The following is a 24,521-nucleotide window of genomic DNA, read 5'->3' as shown; positions in this document are numbered from 1 at the left end:
TACCTTTTATTTATTTTTACGTGGTGCTGAGGATTGAACTCGCTGTCTTGCCACATATCGTAGGTGAGCGCTATATCACTGAGCTACCACCCCAGTCCTGAACTTACTTTTTTAAATCTCTTTATTCCTGTGCGGATCAGTATCCCAGCACTAGAGTTCTAAAGAGTTCTAAATTTTTTTCAGTATCTCCTAGGACAGCTTCCACTTTGGTCTGCTCATATTGCTTTTTACTTCCTTAAGTTTTCCTGGCTTTAGTCTTTCTTTTTTTTTTTGTTTTTTATTCTTCAGACATTTTTTTAAATTTGAATAGCTCCAGAGGGAAAACATCTGTAGCTATTTTTATTGGGATCATATTAAATTTATAAGTAAGCTTAAAGAGACCTCGTAACTTCATAATGTTGAGTTTGTATCCAAGAATGAGAAATCTTTTCATTGCCCAAGTCTATTTTTAAGTCTTTCAAAAGAGTTTTTAAGGCCCTTTTTAGCTAGTTTTTGCCTAGGTTCTTTATTGCTGTTTTTAAATGAAGTCTTTTCAATTGTATTTTAACTTTTTATATATTCACATTTATATTTTGTGTACAACTGCTGCTGCTATCAGTTTTATAATCCTGCCAATTTATTCTCAGTCATTTTTTCATTTTTTTCTAGATACCCAGTTATATCATGTACAAATATACATAGTTTCACACCTTTTCCAGTTCTTATGTATTTGCTTAGTTTCAATTTCTAGGTACCCCATTAGATATGTATAGTGTATTTTAAGTTTGTTCCTCAGTTCTTTATATGCTATTCATCAGTTTTTAAAATACTCTAGTTGACTTACAAATAGCTTTTTTTTTAAAGATTGATATTTCTTTTTTTTAACTTTTACTTATTTATTATTTATATGCAGTGCTGAGAATTGAATCCAGTGCCTCTCACATGCTAGGCAAGCACTTTTGCCACTGAGCCACAACCCCAGCCCAACTTAGAAATAACTATTAAAATAGATCATATGTGTGTCTTGCCCTAAGCCACACTCTTGGTAAATTCTTCTTCTTCTTCTTCTTCTTTTTTTTTTTTTTTAATATGTGGTGCTGAGGAACGAACCCAGGGCCTCACACGTGCTAGGTGAGTGCTCTACTGCTGAGCCACAACCCCATCCCTCTGCATAAATTCTTAATTGGCAGAATCATATTTGTGGCATGTTTGAAGTCTGTCTTGCTGTATACTGCCTCTCATCTTTGGTGTTAAATAGAAAATTACAATTATTCTGTTTACTTTTTTGGTTTTATATCCATTTGAGGCCTTTGTGTGTGGTTGTGCTAAAGAATTAAAATATGCACCTTCATTTTATTATATTCTTCAAATTAATACTAATCAAATTCTGGTGAAATATAAATTACTTCCCTTTCCTGTATGAAATTATCGTTGGAAGTATTATAGCTTTATAAGTTATAACCTTAACAGTGCTGTTCTATGAAATCATCTACTTTTAAGTCAGTTTTAAAAGGCCAGTGAGGAAATATATAGCCTTATGTTTATTTACCTTAATATAAAAGATTGATATTATTTACATTCACCAACAGGAGTCCTTTATTTCTTGTAAAGTAGGCTTGCCAGCAGCAAATTCAGTCGTTTATCTGCAAATGCTTTGTTCTTTTTTTTTCTTTTTTGAAGAATAGTTTTGCTGTGTATGAAGTCTTCGTTGACAGTTTTTTTTCCTTTCAGTACATTGAATGTTATCTTAATTCCTTCAGTGTTTCCAGTGAGAATTTATTAATCTGTAATCCCCTTTTTCCTAGGATGTGGTAAATCAGTTTTCTTTTGCTGCTTTTAAGGTGTGATTTTTCTTAATCCAGGGGTGCTTAACCACTGAACCACATCCTCAGCCCTTTTAAAATTTTTTATCTTGAGACAGGGTCTCACAAAGTTGCTTAGGGTCTTGATAAATTCCTGAGGCTGGCTTTGAACTAGTGATCCTCCTGCCTCAGCCTCCTGGGCCGCTGGGATTACAGGTGTGTGCCATGGCCCAGTTTCTCCATGGAAATCTTCAGTAAAAGGTGAAAGATATATGCGATTTGAAGAGAAACCAGAATATTCAAGGTGTGCTGTTTGTTTTTGCCTTTCAATAATATGACTATTGTGTGTTTAGGTGAGGCTCTGTTTGCGCCTCCCTCCTTTGGAATTTGTTAAACATTTGGATCTTAGATGAATGTATTCCCATCAAATGTGGGAATTTTTCACCTGTTATTTTTTTCTGCTTCCTCATCTCCCTGTGAGATTCCTGATACTCTTATTCTGGGAGGTTTGAAGGTGTCTATGGTCTCTTCTTTTTTCTTTGTTATTCAAATTAAAGTTTGATTTCAGGTCTGTTGTTGAACTCCTATAGTGAAATTTTCATCTCACTATACTGTTCAACTATAAAACTAGCATCTCTTTATAAGAGTTTCTGTATTTGATGAATCTTTTTTAAAGAGCCATTGTAATTCTTTAAACATGTTTTCTTTTAGTTCTTTATCAGTTATTTGGTAGAATGTTTCTCAGTTTTGATTTGTATAAATGCTTTTTAATGTGGGGTGTGTGTGTGTATTTATGTATTTGCTTGGAATTAGGGAGACTGATTTTAACATGGCATTAAAATTTTAGGCAGTGTTGGATAACAAGTTCTTATTTACTCTCTGATAAGTGGATTATATTGATTGGTTGAATTGTAGTTGGTTAATAGTATCTGCATTTATTGTGATAATCACACTTGTTGATTTCCTAATTAATAGACCCTAGTGGTATAGCCATGTAAGTTTGAATTTCTTGGTCATGCATAGCATTTCTTAGTTTACAGTGAATCTTTTAGTTGTATTTTCTGTAATTGAAATAGAAAAGGCCTTTGTCATATTATCACTGATTTAATATTATAAGTTCAGTGTGTCACTAAATTCCTTTTGGTCTTAACTTCTTAGAAGTTATGTGTTTGCCCCAGTAATTCAGATGGAGGTTTTTTTTTTTTTTTTTGGTATCATGGATTGAACCCAGGTGCCACATCCCGCCCCTCCTTTAATATTTTATTTAGAGACAGGGTTGAATTAAGTTGCTTAGAGCCTAGCTAAGTTGCTGAAGCTGGTTTTGAATTTGCAATCCACCTGCCTCAGCCTCCCAAGTGACTGGGATTACAGGCGTGTCCACCTCACGTGTGGCTCAGTTGGAGGTAATTTAATGCAGGCATTTAATGTTATTACCTTCAATGTGAAACACTATTAAATAAAAAAATTTAAGAGTGAAAGTTAAAAAAAAAGCTATGTGTTTGTAAGATCAAAAACCTCTCAAAGTAGCCTAAGTAACAGTAGATACAGGTAGGTATATCTTGTAGAAACAAGGTTTAGTCCAATCATATAGGTATGCTTTAGTTATTAGGGTGTGTGTGTTGTGTGTCTCTCTGCTTCACATTGTATAATCCCTTGTTTTTACTGTGAAAATATCTCTGCTTAGCTTTATTTAAACTCTCACATTTGTATAAAATGACTTGTAATTTCTGTATACACAATTATAGTTCCAGTGCCTCCATAACTGACCCAGTGTGCCAAGTTCAGGTTCTTTTTTTTTTTTTTTTTAATTTGTTTTTTTAAGTGAGAGAGAGATAATTTTTTAAAAAAATATTTATTTTTTAGTTTTCGGTGGACACAACATCTTTATTTTTATGTAGTGCCAGGGATCGAACCCAGTGCCCCACGCATGCCAGGCAAGCGCACTACCCCTTGAGCCACATCCCCAGCCCCAAGTTCAGGTTCTTGAGTAAGACTTTAATTTGCCCATTCTAGTCCAGTTAGATGTGTCAGGCACAATCACCTCATTCTGTAGATGGGGCATCATTAGCACTGCTTTTTGGATTGGGTTTGGTAGTAAACCCCACGTTTTGATAATGTTATTTTCTTTTGTTGGGGAAAGTGTGTTTAGGAAGACGGTTTCAGAACATTGATTATATTAGAATTCAACTCTATGGAAATATTATGTGGAAGATACAGTGATGTGTTTTAGTGGTTTCATTTTGAAATATTTTGTATGTGAAAACTATCTGTTCTTGGTACATATTACTGGTAGTTGAGAACTATATATTTGTAAAAGGTTTAATTTAGAAGTTACACACTGGTTTGTAGGTATATTTTGTTTGATCTATGTAGTGGTAAAACTTGTTGAACTATTTCAAAGATAGGACCTTTTACACAAAGGCATTTTTTATTCTCTTGGAAAATTAAAAGATATGGCAAGAGTATGCACATTTTACACATGGCAGCGGGTTTTTTGGTTTTTGAACCCCCAGAGGCAGTTAAAGCCACATCCCCAGTCCTTTATTTATTTTTCATTTTGAGACAAGGTCTTGCTAAGTTGTTGAAGCTGGCTTTGAGTTAGTGATCCTTAGCCTCTTGAGCTGTTGGGATTACGGGCATGCGCCACTATGACATGCCAGTAGTTGTTTTGAACTGAGTTGTTTTTCTGCATTTGGTAGGGAGGACATTCTCATTTGTAGTAGTCTATACCTGGGCTCTTTATTCAATCATGTTTGTTCTTGTTACATTCTAAGTATTTGAGTTTGCAGTCTTCCACCGCCTATTCCATTGTAGTTGTATGTATTTGTCATTATTTAAAAATTACTGTTTGCCAGGAGCTGCTTGATATGTACTCTTTATGCAAAGAAAACTAATCTTGGAAATTTAATTACATAGTATATGGCAGAGTGGGGGTTGATTTGAATTTTCAGGTGTTATTCATAGTTTGGGCTCTTAAGCTCTGTTCTTTATTACCTCCCAGTTCTATTTTAATTTGTCCTTAGCTATTTTCATTGGAAGTTTTTTAGTGCTTCTAATATTTTGCCTTTATCACTGTTATTCATACTGTGTTAATTATTACCTTATATGTCTGAACAACCATGGTCTTTTCCAATCTTCTTTAGTCTATAAAGTCTAAACTAAAATTAACTATTTCTTTAATTTAGAAAGTCTGAAGTAAAATTAACTATAACCATTTCTACTGCTAACATTTCTTATCTACTTAAAAATGGAAACATTTTATACACACACACATAATTTGATAATGTAATTCTTATTTTTGCACTGATCTTTTGCACCAGGATTTTTTAAAAAACTGATTTACATAGAATTGTAATCTGCAAGCTGTTAAAGGCATACCAAAAATAAGTGTTCCAAGGTCGAGAAAGTTTGGGAAATACTGAACTTACCTGATATACCACCCCCAATTTTTCCATGTTGCAAATATTTTTATAACACATTAGGGAAAATCTTACAGTTAGGTGGGTGGTGCATGCCTGTAATCCCAGTGGCTCAGGAGGCTCAGGCAGGATTGTATGTTCCAAGCCAGCCATAGCAATTTAGCAAGACCCTGTCTCTAAATATAAAATGGGCTGGGGATGTGGCTCAGGGTTAAACATTCCTGAGTTCAATCTCTGGTACCATACCAAACCAAACCAAACACACACATCTGAATATATCTCTCATATGACATTTATATAATATGTATTTATTTTATTAAAATTGTGAGTTCCTTCTTAACAGAAGACTAGGCACTTAAGAGTAGATCAGTGGTGAGACCTCATTTCATTGTTTGCAGCTATAGCGGACCCAGTAAAAATATCTTCCCCATTCAGGTTGGGCCTTTTGAGGGGGAAATGGAAATCAGGCATTTGGAATCCAAATAAGTATCAATATTATCACTGAGAAAAATCAGTTGATTCTTGCTTATATGTGAAACCACATTGGGTTTCCTATAATCTCTGCTCCCCAAATTTTGACCTTGATCCTGCCCATTGAGGGAAGTATTATGTCTGCAGAACATGTCCCCTGGGTCATTCCCTTGTTATTGTGTCATTCATTTTTTCTTTTGGGCTCCTTACTTTTGAATGGCATGCTATATGAAAAAGGGAGTTTATCCCAGTTTAGTTTTGAACAACCTTAATGTTATCTGCTCTGAAGATTGGCCATTTGTCTGAGGCTTTGACCCTAGAAACTTTAAACAGATTGGTATAGAACTCTGCAGACTGGTGCTCCATTGCAGTGTCTGCCTTCTGGGATTTAATGGTTATTAAGAGGTGACTGGTAAAAGGCAAGTAGTTTTTCTTTTCTTTTCTTTTCTTTTTTTTTTTTAATAAATTGGTCTCCAGGGATTTTTTCCTGTCTCACTTCCCAGTTTTATTTGATATCTCTGAGCTGCACATGGTATAACTTTCAAATGAGCCTGTTTATAGGTTTTTCTGGCATCCCAGTACATCAGCACAGCATATTGGGGTCTTAATGGCATATTCTGTTCTGCATGCTTTGTTGTGTTTTGAATCTATAAACCTAGTAAAGTCATGTTTTTCTGTATTCTTTGTGGGTGGATATGACCTATTCCTTCTTGGGATGTCTCTGTTCTTCTCCTTATATTTTAAAATATATGGACTAATTTCTGATCATAATCTTGGACTTGTAGTGCCCCAAACTATTTATTTTGTGATCATCTTAGGACTGAGTTATTAGTTATACAGTGCATGGGGGGGATACCCTCAAGGTCCTGTGGATCTTAGTGCAGCTGCTGCTGCTTCATCAACCAGCTGATTGGCTAGTGGTCCTTCCTTAGGGTGACTTTGAATGTTGAGCACTAGTGGACTGAGGCCATGAAGGTATCCCCTCCATTAGTGGTTGTAGAATTTCAAACCCATTTAAGGTTGAAATGATTATTAGCTTCCAGGAGCAAGAGTTGGGTACCATCCCTGAATACATTATCAGTTCTTTATCCTCTCAAGTATGGTTCCATATTTTTGAATCAAATAATAGCTTGATATTGCCAGTTAATCACTAGTCTTCCCCACATATTTTAATTACCATTTTAAAGTAGCGGCTTTCTCTGCTTGATAGATGGGTATAAGATTTTTGCTGGGCACAAACAAGTGTTGTGAATACATAACTATTCTGCCTAGACTACAGGCTTCTGTAATTGCTTCATAGAGAGTAGCAGTTTGAAATCCTCTGGGCTGTCTGGTTGTTATTGATGCACTCCTGTAAAATCATATTCACTGATAAATCGGGCAGATTGTCAGCATGACTAGATCTGGGTATTCAGTTGCCCAATCTTGTACCACATTTTAAGTACTGTCCAGTAACTGACAAGTTCATCTCTATTTCTGCGTACCCAGCAGTCCTAGGCCACAGGTTTCCTCTCTCTTCCATGTATTTAGGTCAGTTCAATAGCTATAATACTGAATGTCCTTTAAGGTGCCATTATTATTTAAAAGTGCACTCAAATTTCAAAGATACTAAACCTTAGAAATAATATTTTTAGAAGTTGATAAAATATATATTATTAAGGTTAGCACAAGACAGAAGAAAAAATAAAAGAACTCCTCAGCACTTGGCAAGATTATCTTATGTAAAGTTCCCCTGCCAGCTGGTAGTCTGTATTGTATTGTCAAAAACCTTGCAAGCCCGGCTGGGGATGTGGCTCAAGTGGTAGCGCGCTCACCTGGCATGCGTGCGGCCTGGGTTCGATCCTCAGCACCACATACCAACAAAGATGTTGTGTCTGCCGAGAACTAAAAAAATAAATAAATAAATATTAAAAAAATTCTCTCTCTCTCTCTCTCACTCTCTCTCCTCTCTCACTCTCTCTTAAAAAAAAAACAAACAAACCTTGCAAGCCTATGTCACGACCAAATTCACTTGACTCTCCCATTCTATTGCATTCTCTTTCCCGTGTGTTATTGCCATCTGATCAGTCATACTTTTTTTTTTGTCATTTTTGTTTAACCTCTCTTTTTAAAACCCTTCTCATTTAATTCTTGATTATGCTTTTATGATATGGATTTTAGCAGAAGGTCACAAAATAATAGACTTTCTGTTGCTTATTTTTGTCTTTTGTTGGCTTTATTTATTTATTTTTTTAAACTGGGAATTGAACTCAGGGAACTACTACTGAGCTACATCTTCAGCCCTTTTTATTTTTTGAGACAGGGCCTCAGTCTTCCAGGTCTCTGGGATTACAGATGTATGCTACAATGCCTGGCTTCACTTGTCTTTGGAATATTCCTGATGAGTCCCAGAGCCTTGCTATAGAATTGTCCTTCATCTGCTTTCCAACATGAATTTTCCAGAACCATTCACTAAGTATAAATCTCTTAAGTCTATTAATAAAAACTCAATTTTGCTAACATCTCTGAGTTACTGATATCCCGAGATCAGTTGAGACTAATGTTTATTTAGTCCTCTGCTATCAAATGTAAACTTCTAAATTCTGTTCAGCTGGGACTTTCAGGCTGTAGATCCTTCCACACCATTCTTCATGAGGTGTACTTTCTTTGTAGAACTGTAACTCTAGGAACTCCATCTGTGTGTCCAGGTCAGTTAGAGCCACATATCTGTAATTCTAGTACTTCTAGTTTCATGTAGAATCTATTCTGTAATTCTGGTTTCATGTAGAATCTATTTCCAGTCTTCCTACAGCTTTAATTTCCGTGTGTTTTACTTAATCTCTATTATTGGTTTTAGTAACTACTTGCAAAATTGCTGGTATTAATTTGATCAGATCATTTACATTTACCAAGTCTAAAAAGGATTCTCTCAAATCTAGTTTTCCCCATCTACCTCACATTTAAATTGACCTCTAAGAAATCCCCCAAACTTATAATTTTGTTTTTCTCTTAGGGTTCCCTTAAATTCTCATTTTCCCAAAGCCCTCCTCATTCTTAAGAATGGTAGTTTCCTCAGTCTACTTTAAATAGACTTGTATCAATAATTAATTACTTGTATTAAGTAAGTCTTGTATCAGTAATGATTCATGGGCCATAATTGACCACTCTGACCTTACAAAGTACCAGGACTGATTATTTTACTTTTTAGTTGTAGATAGAAACAGTATCTTCATTTTATCTATCTATCTATCTATCTATCTATCTATCTATCTATCTAATCTGTTTATGTGGTGCCCCAGTCATGTGAGGCAAGTGCTCTACCACTGAACCATAACCCCAGCTCCCAGGACTGATTTTTAAAAGTGCCAGATACAGATGGGTATGGTGGTGCACACCTGTAATTCCAGTATCTCAGGAGGCTGAGGCAGGAGGATTGTATTGTAAGTTCAAGACCAGCCTCCAAAATTTAGCAAGACCCTGTCTCAAGGTTAAAAAAAAAAAAAGATCTGGAAATGTAGCTCACTGGTAACCTCCGGCCCCTGTTCAATCCCTGGCATCCCTACCCCTGATAAAAGTGCCAGATATGAGGGTCCAGGCCCCCTCAATCCCGGTTAGATCCTAATTCTGACTGTCCACTCTTCTGTAATTCAGTTGACATGTTCTTCTACCAAAATTATTTGTTATCCACTTCTGAGGGGGCTTAACTAGAACCAGTGAAGTTTCCACTTTCTTATGAGAACTGAGAATCTTAAATTGATAGCTGTGAACTCTGCTGGCAGAGTTCTTGGCTTTATAATTTGTTTCTTGCTCTTGAAGAGTACCCTGGTGTGATGCCTGATTGACCAGTATTCCCTGATGCTTGGATATTGCATTTATATTCTCTAAGGGCCAAGATAATATTTTTACTGTTACCCAGAACTTTAGGCATATCCTTTCTACTCATGGGTTTATGCATGTCTTTTTCTCATGTATTCCAAAATTAACTTTGTGTTTTTATCTTATAGCAACAAATAAATGATGTTTTAATTCTCCTTGAGACCTAATTGGCTAGATTGTTTTTCCTGATTTCCTGAACTTTCTCACATACTACTAATTAAATACTAGTCTGAGGTTAACTTCCAGGTTTCCTGGAACTTATGATCAGTAAGAGTCTAATACACAGCTTAGTAAAGCATGGATTATATTTCTAAGTCTTTGATCAAAGTTGTTTTATCTGTATGTAAGAATATATGGTAAAAAGACAAAAGACCATGGTAACTTTAGATTAATAATATGTATTCTGTTTTTTCAGTATTTTGTTGTAGAAAGATAATGAAAGGTAAAAGACAATAAAAAATGACTTTGGCTAAAAGTATTTCTGACTCTTAATTAAAGGCAAATTTTGTTTTCCTTTTTTAAAAAATAGGGTTACACATCATTTTGGAATGACTGTATATCATCTGGATTACGTGGCTGTATGTTAATTGAATTAGCATTGAGAGGAAGGTTACAACTAGAGGCTTGTGGAATGAGACGTAAAAGTCTTTTAACAAGAAAGGTAAGAGGATTGCTAACATCCTTTTATTGAATTTGTTCTGCTTAAAACAAAGAATGTTTCTACTACTAGCTTTCAGAAATTGAAGTGATTTAAATGTTATCTTTATTGGATTGCATTCCTTATCCTTTTTGTATTCTTGGTTTCCTGATTCTTTCATATATAATGAATAATATAATTCATTATTAGGATCAATGACTACTGCTATTTATATATGTAGATATATGCCCAAGTTTATTTGCTGCTTCTAAAAGCTATGATTTTCAAAGACTTGACATAACTTTAAGAAGTTCAAAAAGGTTTCTGTGCAAGTTACCCTATTGATCTTTTAAATTTTTTTTTTTTTAGTTGTAGATGGAAATAGTACTTTTGTTTTGTTTATTTATTTTTATGTGGTGCTGAGGATCCAACCCAGTGCCTCACACATGCAAGGCAAGCACTCTACTGCTGAGCCACAACCCCAGCCCTGGCTATTGATCTTTTTAGTAGACCTTGAGTGCTTTTCAGATATCAGTCTTCACTGTGAAGGTTTGAGTAGTTATTTCTGTGGTGTGGTTCAGTAGAGGTCATATTGGCCTCTACCATGAAAACTACAGAACACTAAAGAAAGAAATTAAAAAAGACCTTAGAAGATGGAAAGTTTCTTTTCCATGGTCTTGGATAGGCAAAATTAATATTGCCAAAATAACCATACTACCCAGAGCACTATACAGATTCAGTGTGGTTCCAATTAAAATCCAACATTATTCCTTATAGAAATAGAAAAAGCAATCATGAAATTCATTTGGAAGAATAGCCAAAGCAGTCCTCAACAAGAAGAGTGAAGTGGGAGGCACCACAATACCAGACCTTAAACTATACTACAAAGCTATAGTAACAAAAATGGCATGGTATTGGCACAAAAATAGATATGTAGACCAATGGTACAGAATAGAAAACAGAGACAAACCCACTTAAATACAGTTATCTCATACTAGACAAAGGCGCCAAAAACATACATTGGAGAAGAGATAACCTCTTTAACAAATGGTGCTGGGACAACTGGAAATCCTTATGCAGCAAAATGAAAATAAACCCCAAACTCAAAGTGCACAAAACTCAAAGTGGATCAAAGACCTAGGACCTAGAGGAAAAAGTAAGGCTCGAATCTTCATCATATCAGATTAGGTCCCGACTTCCTTAACAAGACTCCTAAAGCACAAGAAATGAAATCAAGAATTAATAAATAGGATGGATTCAAACTAAAAAGCTTCTTCTCAGCAAAAGAAAGAAACAAAGAGGTGAACCGAGAGCCTACATTTTGGGAGAAAATTTTTGCCACACACACGTTAGATAGAGAACTAACATCCAGGATATATAAAGAACTCAAAAAACGTAACACCAAAAAAACCCAAACAACCTGATCAGTAAATGGGCTAAGGAGCTGCTGAACAGACACTTTTTGAAGAAGATATACACTTGATCAACAAATATATGAAAAATGTTCAACATCTCTAGTAATTAGAGAAATGCAAATCAAAACTACTCTGATATTTCATCTCACGCCAGTCAGAATGGCAGCTATCAAGAATACAGACAGTAATAAATGTTGGCAAGGATGTGGAGAAAGGCACACTGGTGAGACTGCAAATTGGTGCAACCAATCTGGAAAGCAGTATGGAGATTCCTTAGAAAACTTGGAATGGAACTACCATTTGACCCAGCTATTCCCCTCCTTGGTCTACACCCAAAGGACTTAAAATTAGCATACTATAGTAATGTAGCTACATCAGTGTTCATAGCAGCTTAATTCACAATAGCTAAACTGTGAAACCAAACTAGAAGCCCTTCAGTGGATGAATGGATAAACAAATGGTGACACACACACAGTGCAATGTTACTCAGCATTAAAAAAGAATAAAATTATGGCATTTGCAGGTAAATGGATGGAGTTGGAGAATATAATGCTAAGCAAAGTAAGCCAATCCCAAAATACCAAAGGCCGAAAGTTCTCTCTGATAAGTGGAGGCTGATCCACAATGGGGAGGGGAGAGACATGGGAAAAATGGAGGAACTTTGGGCAAAGGGGAGGGAAAATGGGGAGGATACACGGGGGCAGGAAAGATGGTGGGATAAGGTGGACATCATTACCCTAGGTAACATGTATGAGTGCACATATGGTGTGACGCTTCAGTGTGTACGACCATAGAAATGGAAAGTTGTGCTGCAATTATGTACAATGAGTCAAAATGCATTCTGCTGTCATATATCCCTAATTAAATAAAATAAATAAAAAAAATAGATTTATTCCCTCACAGTTCTGGAGGCCAGAGGTCTGAAATCTAGGTGTGCTGTGTTTTCTTTGAAGGGTCTAAGTTTTTTCTTTCCCCAGAGGGCAGTGCTGGGGATTTAATAAAATTTTTATTCTACTAGTGGTGGCAGTTTAAAAAAAGTCTTTCTCATCCTTAAAATTATTTTTCCTATTTGAATCTGAATCTTTTATTGTGGAAGAAGCTCAGAGGAGCCAATCTTACTTGATTTTTGCCTCCAGTTCATTAGTCAACTTAATGATGTTCAGATTTCTTTCTCTGAAGTGAAATATCACCTTTATTGTATATGAGATTCTTTCAAATAATTGAGACTGTTTTTTGGGGGGTGGGTGCGTAGGGGTACTGAGGATTGAACTCAGTGGCACTCGACCACAAGCTGCATCCCCAGCCCTATTTTGTGTTTTATTTAGAGGCAGGGTTTCACTCAGTTGCTTACTTAGCCCCTGCTTTTGCTGAGGCTGCTTTGAACTTGTGATCTTCCTGCCTTAGCCCCCTGAGCTGTTGGGATTACAGGCGTGTGTGTGCCACAGCACCTAGCAAGATTGGTTTTTGAATTAATAATGTTTTATAAATGAATTTCTGGATCAAATAGCTCAAGGTTCAATAAGTGGAATTGTATTAAGAATGAATTATTCTAGCATTTTGCCTTACTAGTTATTGCATAGTAGCTTCATTTTCATTTGTACCTAATCTGATTAGGTTAAATACAGAATTTCCTTAACACAGAATTAATTTAAACTTTGAACTTTGATACTGCATGAAATGAACACTTTGAGCTTGGTGAATTACTTGCACAGTTGTTGATTTTTTTTATTTAAAGAGTTTATGTCAGAAAACAGTCTTAATGCTTGTGTTTTAGGTGATTTGTAAGTCCGATGCACCAACAGGGGATGTTCTTCTGGATGAAGCTCTAAAGCATGTTAAGGAGACTCAACCTCCAGAAACAGTCCAGAACTGGATTGAATTACTTAGTGGTAAGCCACTATAGAAAAAAAAAATGAATTTTATTTAAAAGCATTTATAAAATTTTAAATTCTTTTGAAAGGAGCCCATAAAAAATAGCAGAATCTTGTTTAGTCACTGAGACAGATTTGAAGGTTATTTATCACTAAGAGGGGAAAAAAGTGTTTTTTTTTTCCCCCAGTTTCATCTTATGATGTATGTATGTATGTATGTATACAAATATATGTATTTTTGGTGGTGCTGGGGATTGAACCTAGGCCTTGTGCATTCGAGGCAAGCACTATACTAGCTGAGCTATATCCCTAGTCCCTGAGCATTTATTGATGAGATGTAATATTCTTTCTTCCAGCTCCCATCATTCTTTATCAGAATTGTAGTCCACTTCTTATTCTGTGTAGGCTGGGTTAAGCTGTGGAGATATCTTCAGATGCTCCGCCCATAAGTCATTTCTTGATCTTACATCATACATACTAATAGTACATTGGGTTTAATAGCATGTCTTTGACTGCCACATGTCCTTTGACAGTATATGCATTGGCAGAGGAAATTAGTATAAATTAGTATGTCACATAAGGGTATTGGATTGACATTTAAGATGACTATCTACTTGTATTTACCTAACATTTTATGAGTGACTTTTATTTAGTAACTGAACTTGGTTCTTAACTTGAGCAGCTGTTACACTCTTCCCACTTGATTGGACATTGAAAAGATTTGAAGTCTTCTAAGCTTTTCTCAAAAGTATTTAAATACAGTTAAGATTTAATTTAAGCAAATGTATGTTTCCCATCTAGTGAATGTACCAAAATATTGCTTGCTGATTAAAATTTCTTTTCTTTAGGTGAAATATAAATAATGTAATATTTACCATTTTAATCATTTATAAGGGTATAGTTCTGAGGCCAGCTTTCTGATTTTTAAAATTTTAAAAATGTTTAGTTGCTTTAAGATGGTATATGGTATCAAATACCAGTTGCTTCAACAATATGGACATAGGTGCTATGAAACTTTTTTAAAAGAGATACTCAAAAACGATTGAAAGAATCTTAAAGTCCACTTGGAACAATTGTATATGTCTAAATAATTTGATAACAGATTAGAGTTTAACAGTATGGTTCTTTGAAAGTTCGATAGCTCAGAAAAGAGAAATCCTTGAGATCTTTAGTAGTTGAAGGAAGATGTAGACATTGGATTAGACTTTTTTTTAAAGAGTAAGAAAGAGACACAGAAGGAAGTGTATCTGTTTAGAGGGATTAGAGGTAGTGGTAAAATTGGTGAATCTGTCCTTACATGCTGGGTCTGTGTTTGTTCCAAAGATTATATGCTGTTGCATTGTTAACAGAAATGTGTGATCATATGTAAAGAAGAGAGAATGATTAACACAGGTTTATTGGTGGTTATTACAACCAGCAGTAGAGATGGTACACAGGAGGCTTTTAATGTAGAAATAAAGAAGGCAATTAGAGAATATTTTCATTAAGAAACAAAAAAGTTTATTTACCTGGGATGGATGGTATACCTAGGGACTCATTTTTTATTATATAATGTTAAAACTATTGATAACATTTTAAACATTTAAACATCTCTTAAAATTAATAAAAAATATGCAAGACAGACTTTAAAAGTTTTTAATAAAACTACTGTTTTTAAAAATAAAATTAGTCATGAACTGAAATTAATTTGTGCGCATGTATGAGTAGGGGATAAACCTGACAATTATGTATAATTATAAACTCTAGTAAAATAAAATTTCTGGCTTCTGAAACCTTAAGTAGTTGATCAGTTTGGTCACAATATATGTAGTTGATCAGTTTGGTCACAGGGTGTCACTAGACTGCCACATGTATGGGGGAAGCTGCTTATAGTTTAATATGATGTCCAGGCAGTTAGGAGTTATTTGCAGAGAAATTATTTAGTATGTCATTCTCTTTTGGTATGATTGTTGGGTGGTGAATATTATCTCTTAAGAATGTTTCTTCTCACACTTTACTTTAAAAAATGAACTACAAATAAATTCTATATATTTTAAATTTGCATGTATAACTTACCAAGTCTTTCCATACATACACACACACACTCTGTATGTATATATACACAGTAATTTAAGGACTGGATCACAGTAATATCTTTTAATGTAGTAATTCACACACTACTCATTCATCAAGCATTTATTACAAAAATTTAAAAAGATTTTTAATATTCTTAAACTGAAGTAACTAAATCTTTAGTAGCTGGCATAGATCAAACCTTATATTTTCATTAATCCATCTATACTCCTCTCATCCCAATTTATATTGGTGTCTTAATTATACCTAACTTGGGGGTGACTTTATCCTTTGCACTTGGCTTAATTTGTTTTTTGTTTTTAAAAATAAAAGGTAGAAATTTCAGGATACCAAGATACTCATTTATTTCATTATACCTTTTTTCTTGTGTATCACAAGAAATATTATATAGCACTTGAGATATTTATTCCCTTATGGTTTCAACCTTCTGCTTATGAAATTTATTTTTTATATCTGAGGAGATCAAAAAAAACTCTTTGAAGTTTTTATATCTGAGGAGATCTGAATAACTCACTTTTTCTTGAGTGAGCACACATGGTTTGCCCTCTTTCAGGGAATTGCTACAAAAGAAGATGATGACTTGGTCCCTTTTTATTACTTCCTCTGAGGCAGAAATGGTTGCCCATGAGAAGGTCCAATCATAAATGGAACACCTTATTGAAGGTGGGTCTGTGTATAGACTCTTCTCAGTTTTAGTTGCAACAGTGAACAATTATGGTAGCATACTTCGGAGTTGAGAAAATTTTCACAGGAACTTTGTAAGCATTACATGTTCCATTGGTTGTAATATATAAGATATAATTAAGGATATGGTGAGGGCAGATATTCGTATGACTTCAGTACAATAAGCAGTGGTCATAAACTGTTAATCCTGTCTGTTTCCCTTGAGAAAGAAAACAAACCATTGTGTAGCAGCATTAGAAGAGTGTTCTTTTTAATGCTTGCAAAGAGGAATTTAACTGGGTTTTCAGAATTACATACTTCTCTATTTCCTATTGTTTGGGAATAGATGACCAAGATGTTTTGTGGGGCATAAAATTCCTTCCTGTTTGACTTACTAAGTTAAAGTTGGGTGGATTGTTATTTGTTCTGCTACACTTTGGTTTGATGACAACATAAACATATTAAAGCAATAATACCTAATTAGCTAGAATTGCCAGGGGATAGTAGTGTTTTTTTGGTAATTTACATATTAACTGCATGGTTAATTAATTTAGAATTGAACTATAGGTTTTTAAACAGACTAATGTAAGTTTGGCTAGTATTTTATGTTGTATTAGTTTAAATTTCTAAAAATCAATTAATAGAACCCATTCTACTCTAATCGTTGCCATAGGAAACATAAAATAAAGCCCATACTGTCTGGTGAAAGATGCAGCAGACAGGCATTTATTGGGAGACAGTGGACTGGCACAATAAAAAATTGGATGTCCCATACCTTTGAAAGAAGAGGTGTACCTCCTCTTGGACTTATAGCCCGCTTATAATCACCGGCTATGTATTTTGTTGTTTCTTTGGTCCATAGTCCAGGCTGTTCTTCTCTGGAAATCCAGATTCTCTAGAAATTCAGATTTGTAGATTTAGCTTGGCCTTTCTTTTCTAACTTTCTTAGAAATACCCCTTAATATTAAACCCAAGTCATTTCTCATTTGTTTGGGAACTTTGTTCATGTCATTCATAGGGCCCTCTTTCCATTTTATTCTATCCACTAACATGAATGTGTCTTTAATTCGATTTTAAATTCTTTCAGGGTAAAAAATATGTCTTAATGTTTATACTCTTGGTACCTACTCTATACCTAGAACATTGTGAATACTATAAATTTTTTCATCCAGGATGTTGATTTTGCACATTAGTAAATAATACTTAACAATTATTGAGAACTTAACTGTGTGTCAGATTCTATTCTGAGAATTTGATGTCTCATTTAATTCTCATAATATCCCTTTGAGCTTGATACAATGTTATCCTTACTTTACAGATGAAGAAATGGAGGAGAGAGGTTGAGCCTTGCACAGGCTACATAGCTGGGTGTTTGCCTAAGTAGGGGTTTAAACTGAACCAGTCTGGCTATAGAGCCTGTTCTTAATCATGTTTTGTTATACTGCCTCATCAGCAGTTACTAATTTCTTGACATTGAATGTAGTTATGAGCTTGTTTGACACCAGAAGTTGAAATAAGAATCATGTTTATTACTCCCTGTTTTTCTTTAATACTGTAAGGTTGTTAAATCTAATATGGCTCCAAATATATTTCAGTGCTTTTTCTTTTTGAAAGTACCAAAGACATTGAATGTAGCAATTGTTTTTCTTTTGTGGAAATTGATTTGCCAGGACTACTTTTTGTTTGTTTGCTGTCTTTAAATCCATGGAGTGACTTTAATTATTAGTGAGTTAGATACCAGTGTGTGTGTGTGTGTGTGTGTGTGTGTGTGTGTGTGTGTGCGTGTGTGTGTGTGTGCGTGTGTGTGTGTGTGTGTGTGTGTGTGTGTTTCTCCTGGCACTGGGGGTTGAATCCAGGGAACAGTTTATGACTAAACTACATTCTTGGCCCTTTTTATTTTTTATTTTGAGACAGAGACTTGCAGATTTGCTGGGGCTGGCCTTGGATTTGTAATCCTCCTGCTTATTTAGACTCCTGAGTAGTTGAGATTATAGGGTTGTGCAGTTGTGCCTAGATGTCATATAATATTTGACAGTTTTGAATTCCCTGCATTTTCAAAGTAAATCCAAAATTGACAATTCTGTATCATTCCTTAAGAGGAAACAAGCCTTTAAAAAAAAAATTGTGTGCATATTTTCCTTTAAATTAGATACTTACAGTAGCTGTTTTAAGTTTTTTTGTCTGCTAATTCCATTACTGCTGTCATTTCTGGGTGATGTCTGATTTGGTTTACTATTTCCTTTATTTTTTTTTCTCCCTTAGTGTTAGATCATATTTTCTTGCTTCTTTGCAAATCTAATGATTTTTGTGTTTAACTGAATGGCAGACATTGTGAATGTTAGATTGTTGAGTGCTGTTTTTTGAAGAGTGTTGAATTTTGTTTTGGAGTAAATAGTTAAACTACTTGTGGATCATCTTATTTTTATTTTATTTTTTTGGTATCAGGGATTGAACCCAGGGGTGCTTAACTGCTGAGCAGATACCCAGTCTGTTTCATTTTTTTATTTTGATAGAGTCTCACTGAGTTGCTTATTAGGGCCTTACTAATTTGCTGAGGCTGGGTTTGAACTTGGATCCACTTTCCTTAGCCTCCCAAACCTCTGGGATTATGGGCACCCACCACTGTGCCTGGCTTGGATCAGCTTATTTTAGAGCCGATCTTGTGTGGTCTGATCTAGTTTAACCCTACTACTAAAGTGTCATCCTTCTGTGGTCTCTTCTGCACATCCTACGTGTTCATTGAGGTCTTTTCACCTAAAGTTTTTCCGATCTTTATGTGAACTCTTGGAATTATTCAGCTAAAACTTTCTAGTATTTCTTTGTCTAACCTTGCCCAATTTCTTACCTTAACATGTGTGGCTTAGTTTTTAGTCAGAGACTCAAGGGTATACCATGCAGGGTTCTAGACTTCCTTTCTGTGCATAGATCTTGCTTCAGTACTCTGCCTTGCACATTCCAGCTTCCTTGGCTTCTCTGACCTCTGATCTCAGACCAGAGTGACTATTCTGCTCTGTTGTCTTGTGTGTGCCTCCAGGTAGTAGGTTTGGACATCATAGGGGTTGCTTAGATTTCCTCCAGATTTCTATTTATGGTGAGGCAAGTCTAGGATTGAATGATTACTCTGTCATAAGCCTGTATTCACTAGTATTCAATCATATACTAACATACTTGTCCATGGCTAACTGAACAGTAATATAGTTTAAGACCACTAGAACTTTCTGTGATGATGAAAATATTTTATTTCATGCCATCTAGTCAGTAACCAAGGGCTGCACATAGCTATTTGTACTTGAAATGTGACTTGTGCAACTGAGGAACTGTGTTTTTTACTTTTAAATTTAGTTATTTCGGGTATTTATTGGTCTGTTGTGAGCAGACCAGTTAAAGGTTTTCTCAGTTTTATAAAATTTTAACCTTAGAGCTTTTGCAACTAATTGATACTTGTGGTTGATCTTTGTCATGTCCTAATTTTGGAAAGTATTATAGTATTTTTTTTTCAAATTACAAAAATAGTTAACATTTGTTTGAGACATTTGGAAAATAATGAAAAATACGAAGAAAAATTGTCACACAGAATCAAAAAGATAACCAAGGTTAATATTTTGTTGTATTTCTTTCAATCTAATATAAAGAAAAAAACTTGTGAAAAATATTTGCTTTTATTTAAAATATTTATCTTGGAAGTATGCACAAGATTAAAATTGTGAAATTTGTTGTCCTCTTAGAATTAGCTTTATGTTATTTGTCATCAAAGCAAGCCTGTACAGGAAAGCCTTTAGACTATGTGTTTGGCACTTCCAGGAATATCATGAAAACATCAATTTTTTTGTCCATTTGTTGCAGGCTGGTGATTTGTAGAGAAAGTTTGTATTTTGCTGTTGGTTGCTTTTGGGCAATAGCTGGAGTGAACTAGAAATATAATTTGAGTTCATTTTCCCATTAGACTAAGGGTGACTATGGTTTGAAAACTATTTTCTGATTAGATTTTTGTGTGAATACCGTGCCTGAGAATATGTCAGGTGCCTAAAATTCAAAGGTCTAGCCTCAGATGCTTCATGGTCTTATTGGGGAGCAAAATATTGTTGAGTTTTTTTATTTCTTGCGGGAAAAATTAAATTTTACTGCTCATTCTATTACTATTAAACTTTGCAAAATTAGCAAGTAATACTCATCATTTCATTTCTAATTTCCAAAATCTTTTGTTTAGGTGAGACATGGAATCCATTAAAATTGCATTATCAATTAAGAAACGTGAGGGAACGATTAGCTAAAAACCTGGTGGAAAAGGGTGTACTGACGACAGAGAAACAGAACTTCCTACTTTTTGACATGACGACACATCCTCTCACCAATAACAACATTAAGCAGCGCCTCATCAAGAAGGTACAAGAAGCTGTTCTTGACAAATGGGTGAATGACCCTCACCGCATGGACAAGCGCTTGCTGGCTCTCATTTACTTAGCCCATGCCTCGGATGTCCTGGAGAATGCCTTTGCACCTCTTCTGGATGAGCAGTATGACTTAGCTACCAAGAGAGTGCGGCAGCTTCTTGACTTAGACCCCGAGGTAGAATGTCTGAAGGCCAACACCAACGAGGTTCTGTGGGCAGTGGTGGCGGCATTCACCAAGTAACTCTGTCGGAATGAAATGTTTCCTTTCTTTCATGTAAACCAGTAGTTTTTCTTCTATTGACTTCTGGTTTTCTGCAGTTTGTACTTTCCCACACTATAATTGGCTTTTGTTTTATAAAATGGTGGGTGGCTTTTTCTTTTTGTATGTATGCAGGATTCTGCTGGTACGAGAGGCCTTCCTCTTTCTGTTTTTAACAAATTTACTGCCATATTGGCATTCCATTCCCCGTTGCCATTCTCACTGTTACCTGTTTTGGGTTTCTGATGTACTTTGTCTTCAAAGTACTTCCAGTCACCTCACGTGCACAGTTTCTGGATTACCTCAACTTGAGTTTTCCCACATGTGCATGTCCATCTATATCATTCTGCCTACAATTCAGACAGAAGTCACAACAAGGCCTTCAACTCACCAAAGGTAAATATCTGTATCTATTAGGACATTTTATACATAGACCTCAGTTGAGATGTATACTTAGCAAAATTATTTTTAAATTGAGACAGCACAGTAAATACTTAATATAAAATGCCCCTTGGATTTTTGCTTCCCATGTAAATCTATTGTATTATTACACTTGTTATAATTTTAACTATTAAATCATAAAGGTCCAGTTGTTTCACAAAGCCAGTTTGGGATGAGCTGCATTCCAGTTAAGCTGTATATAGTTTGAATTATATATAAATTACTCCTTCTTCTGGCCACCCTGCCTCCATCTTAGTATTTTGCAAGATTTGATTAGTTGTACACCTGGTGCCCCTTACTAGCTTCAGTCATTGTTATTTGATGGCAAAATAGACCTCTCATCATTGAAAGAGAGAAAAAATGTGTATCTGATTGGTGCTGGGATTTTTTTGAGCTCTGCCGTTCATGGTACTTTGCATCTGTTTTTGGATTTTTTTTTTTTTTTGGAGGGGGTGTGTCTTAACTGTCCTTATGATTTCTGTAGGGAAGAGGCTTGTGACCAGTACTAATCTTGAATACAGTTTTTTTCTGTCAACAAGTAAATTAATGTCTGCTCCGAAATGTCATTTAACTACTTACACTTCCTTGGGGGAAAAAAAAATCAAATGTCAGTCCTAGCAGATGTTGCATGTAAATTGGTAGCAAGTAATGACTACAACTCAGATGATTAAGAATTTTGTAACAGAAAGCTCTGCTGTTTTAATTTTTTATATACAATTATGATAATTAGCACATTGTAAGACTAGAAACTTTTGCTTTTAAAGTTTATTTTTACTATTTCTTTATCACTGTTTATCATACCACCATTGGTTTCATAATGTAAATACTATACATTGAACAAATTAAATGTCAATTTTTTATTACTATAGTTCATGTTAATAGTGGGGCTTTCAGGTGTTTAGGAATTTCTTTGGTTAACATTCATTGCAAAAATACTAGATGGTGTATAACTCTAGAGTTGAATTTTAAGGGATTCCCTAATATGTATACTATCTTTTTATCTGAAATAATAAATAAACTATGATCTTGAAAGTGCCTGAATCAGAGCAAGCATGTCATTTGTATTTTTGTGTTTTGAGTTTGCTTTTATTTTTTAAAAAATATTTATTTTTTTAGTTGTAGTTGGACACAATACCTTTATTTTATGTATTTTTATGTGGTGCTGAGGATCGAACCCAGGGCCTCACACATACTAGGCGAGCGCTCTACCGCTGAACCACAACCCCAGCCCCTTGAATTTGCTTTTAAATGAAGTTTTACCTAGTATAGAATTGTCAGATTTCAATGCAAGACTTGGAAAACTTTTTCTTAAATATCCAGATATATATTTTAGGCTTTTAAAAAAAATTTTTTTTAAGAGAGAATTTTTTTTCTTTAATGTTTATTTTTCAGTTATCGGCGGACATAACATCTTTGTTTGTATGTGGTGCTGAGGATCGAACCCAGGCGAGCGCTGTGCTACCACTTGAGCCACATCCCCAGCCCCTATTTTAGGCTTTTAGAGCCACATATTTTGTTTGTTACAATTACTCCTCAACTTTGTTGAATGAAAGCTGTCATTGACATTATAAATAAGAGACTAGGCTGTGTTGGAATAAAACTTCACAGAAACAATCAGCTCTCCATGGCCTACAGTTTGCCAGCCCCTGTACTAGTGCATGAAAAAAGACACATTTTTTTGTCCATTCAAATAACCTCCTTGACTGGGTGTGGTGTTGCCTGTCTATAATCCCAGCTACTCAGGAAGCTGAGGATGTTCCTGAGTTTGAAGACTGCCTAAGCATTTAGTGAGAGACCCTGTCTCAAAAGCAGAAACCTCCTTTTTTCCCCCAAAAGTGATATTACTGTAGTTACATGTAGAAACAATTGAAAGTTTGTTTCCCCATAAAATTAATATTGGAAACATACCAGTATGCTGAAGTTTCTTACCAGGTGAAAAATTAATCTTTTTCCATTGAAAGATTTTAGAAGCAAAGTTATTGGGATTTCTAACATAGTTCAGCAGCAGCATTGATATTCTCAAGCAAGGGAAAAGGGGCTTGGCCTGTACGTCTGTTAGTGTTTGTCAGTAATTGTTTCTAAACAGTGCACACTCATACTTAACCATTGCCTGTGTGTTTCTCCAGTTCAGTCTGTTTCTAGAGCCAGAGGATAGGAAAAGTAGTAAAATTGCATGGAGCAGGTGTTATCTAGAACTGTCTTCTATAAAAGGTATTGCTTGTAGTCTCTTACAGTGGGAAAGATGTGTGTCTATGGAAATAGTTATTCCATGTGATAGGAGCAGTATTTCATAGGTTATTGTCATATTGGTTAAATACTGTCAGAACGCAGAATCAGGCAGTATATTCTTATAGTAAAATGTAAATATTGTGCAAAAAATTAGTAGTTGTTTCTTCCTTTTGACTTATTTATAATATTGTTTAATTGATGAGTGTTCCTGAAAATAACCTTATCTAGTGTAGTACTCTTAACAGAAGTTTACTAAACACATAGTTTGTGCTAGTGAAGTATTTTATGTTTCATTTTGATCTCCCCAGACTCTAGTTACCAGTCTTTACTTAATAGAGAAGAGGCATAGAGAGGATGAGTTGCTCAGTCTCCCATTATCCAATAACTATTCAAGCTTTTGATCCTAAAGTGATTGAGTAATAGTGATGCATTCAACTATAATTTTTCCATTTTATTTGGGCGTGAGGAGGGGGATTCTTTAAGAGACAGAACCAGAACAACAGGCATGCAAAAGCTTCACATAGTGGTGTAAATGAAGATCCTGGTGTAATTTACATATGTTATCTTTTTGGGGATGAAAAAGGAAGAAACATTGACATATGTCAAATGGCTATGAATGCCACTGGCCCGCTGAAGCAGGATTGAACAGTGACTTCTGACTCACACCACCACTCTGTCCTTCCCATTTTTTGTGAAGAGATGGGTACAATAATCTTTTTAAGCCTAGTAAACCCCTGAATTTGGTCATTACTCAAAAGAAAATGAAAAGGGCTGGTGTCCTGAATGGTGTGGTAGCAGCACAGGACCAGTGAGTGGTGATACCTAGCTTGAGGTTGACAAGGGTCTATGACCACTGGGCATGGCTATTCTTGCCTCAGCAGTTTGGAAATGGCCAGTCACATGTTTATGTGAGGTGTTTACTTTATGAAGTTAAATTTTCAACTCCATGGCCTCTCCATCTTCCATTAACTTATTGTCAGATGGTACTGCTCCATTTGACTTCAATTAGATCAAGA

At 35.2% G+C, this 24,521-nt stretch overlaps 1 protein-coding gene across 1 annotated transcript in view; it reads left to right on the top strand.

Annotated features, from left to right (window-relative positions):
• GOLPH3 (golgi phosphoprotein 3) overlaps positions 1–22,317 on the top strand; it is a 33,974-nt gene extending 11,657 nt beyond the window's left edge. The window contains exons 2-4 of the mRNA XM_081301114.1: positions 10,056–10,187; positions 13,353–13,467; positions 20,393–22,317. Of these exons, the coding sequence (XP_081157240.1) occupies positions 10,056–10,187; positions 13,353–13,467; positions 20,393–20,817 (672 nt within the window). The 3' untranslated portion in view covers positions 20,818–22,317. The remainder of the gene's footprint in view (positions 1–10,055; positions 10,188–13,352; positions 13,468–20,392) is intronic.
• Positions 22,318–24,521: the final 2,204 nt, after the last annotated feature.

This window comes from Spermophilus citellus (genome assembly GCF_964194105.1).
Source record: "Spermophilus citellus genome assembly, chromosome: 1".
Classification (NCBI taxonomy): Eukaryota; Metazoa; Chordata; class Mammalia; order Rodentia; family Sciuridae; genus Spermophilus; species Spermophilus citellus.
The sequence above is the reverse complement of the archived record's forward strand: the minus strand, read 5'-3'. Positions and strand labels throughout refer to the sequence as shown.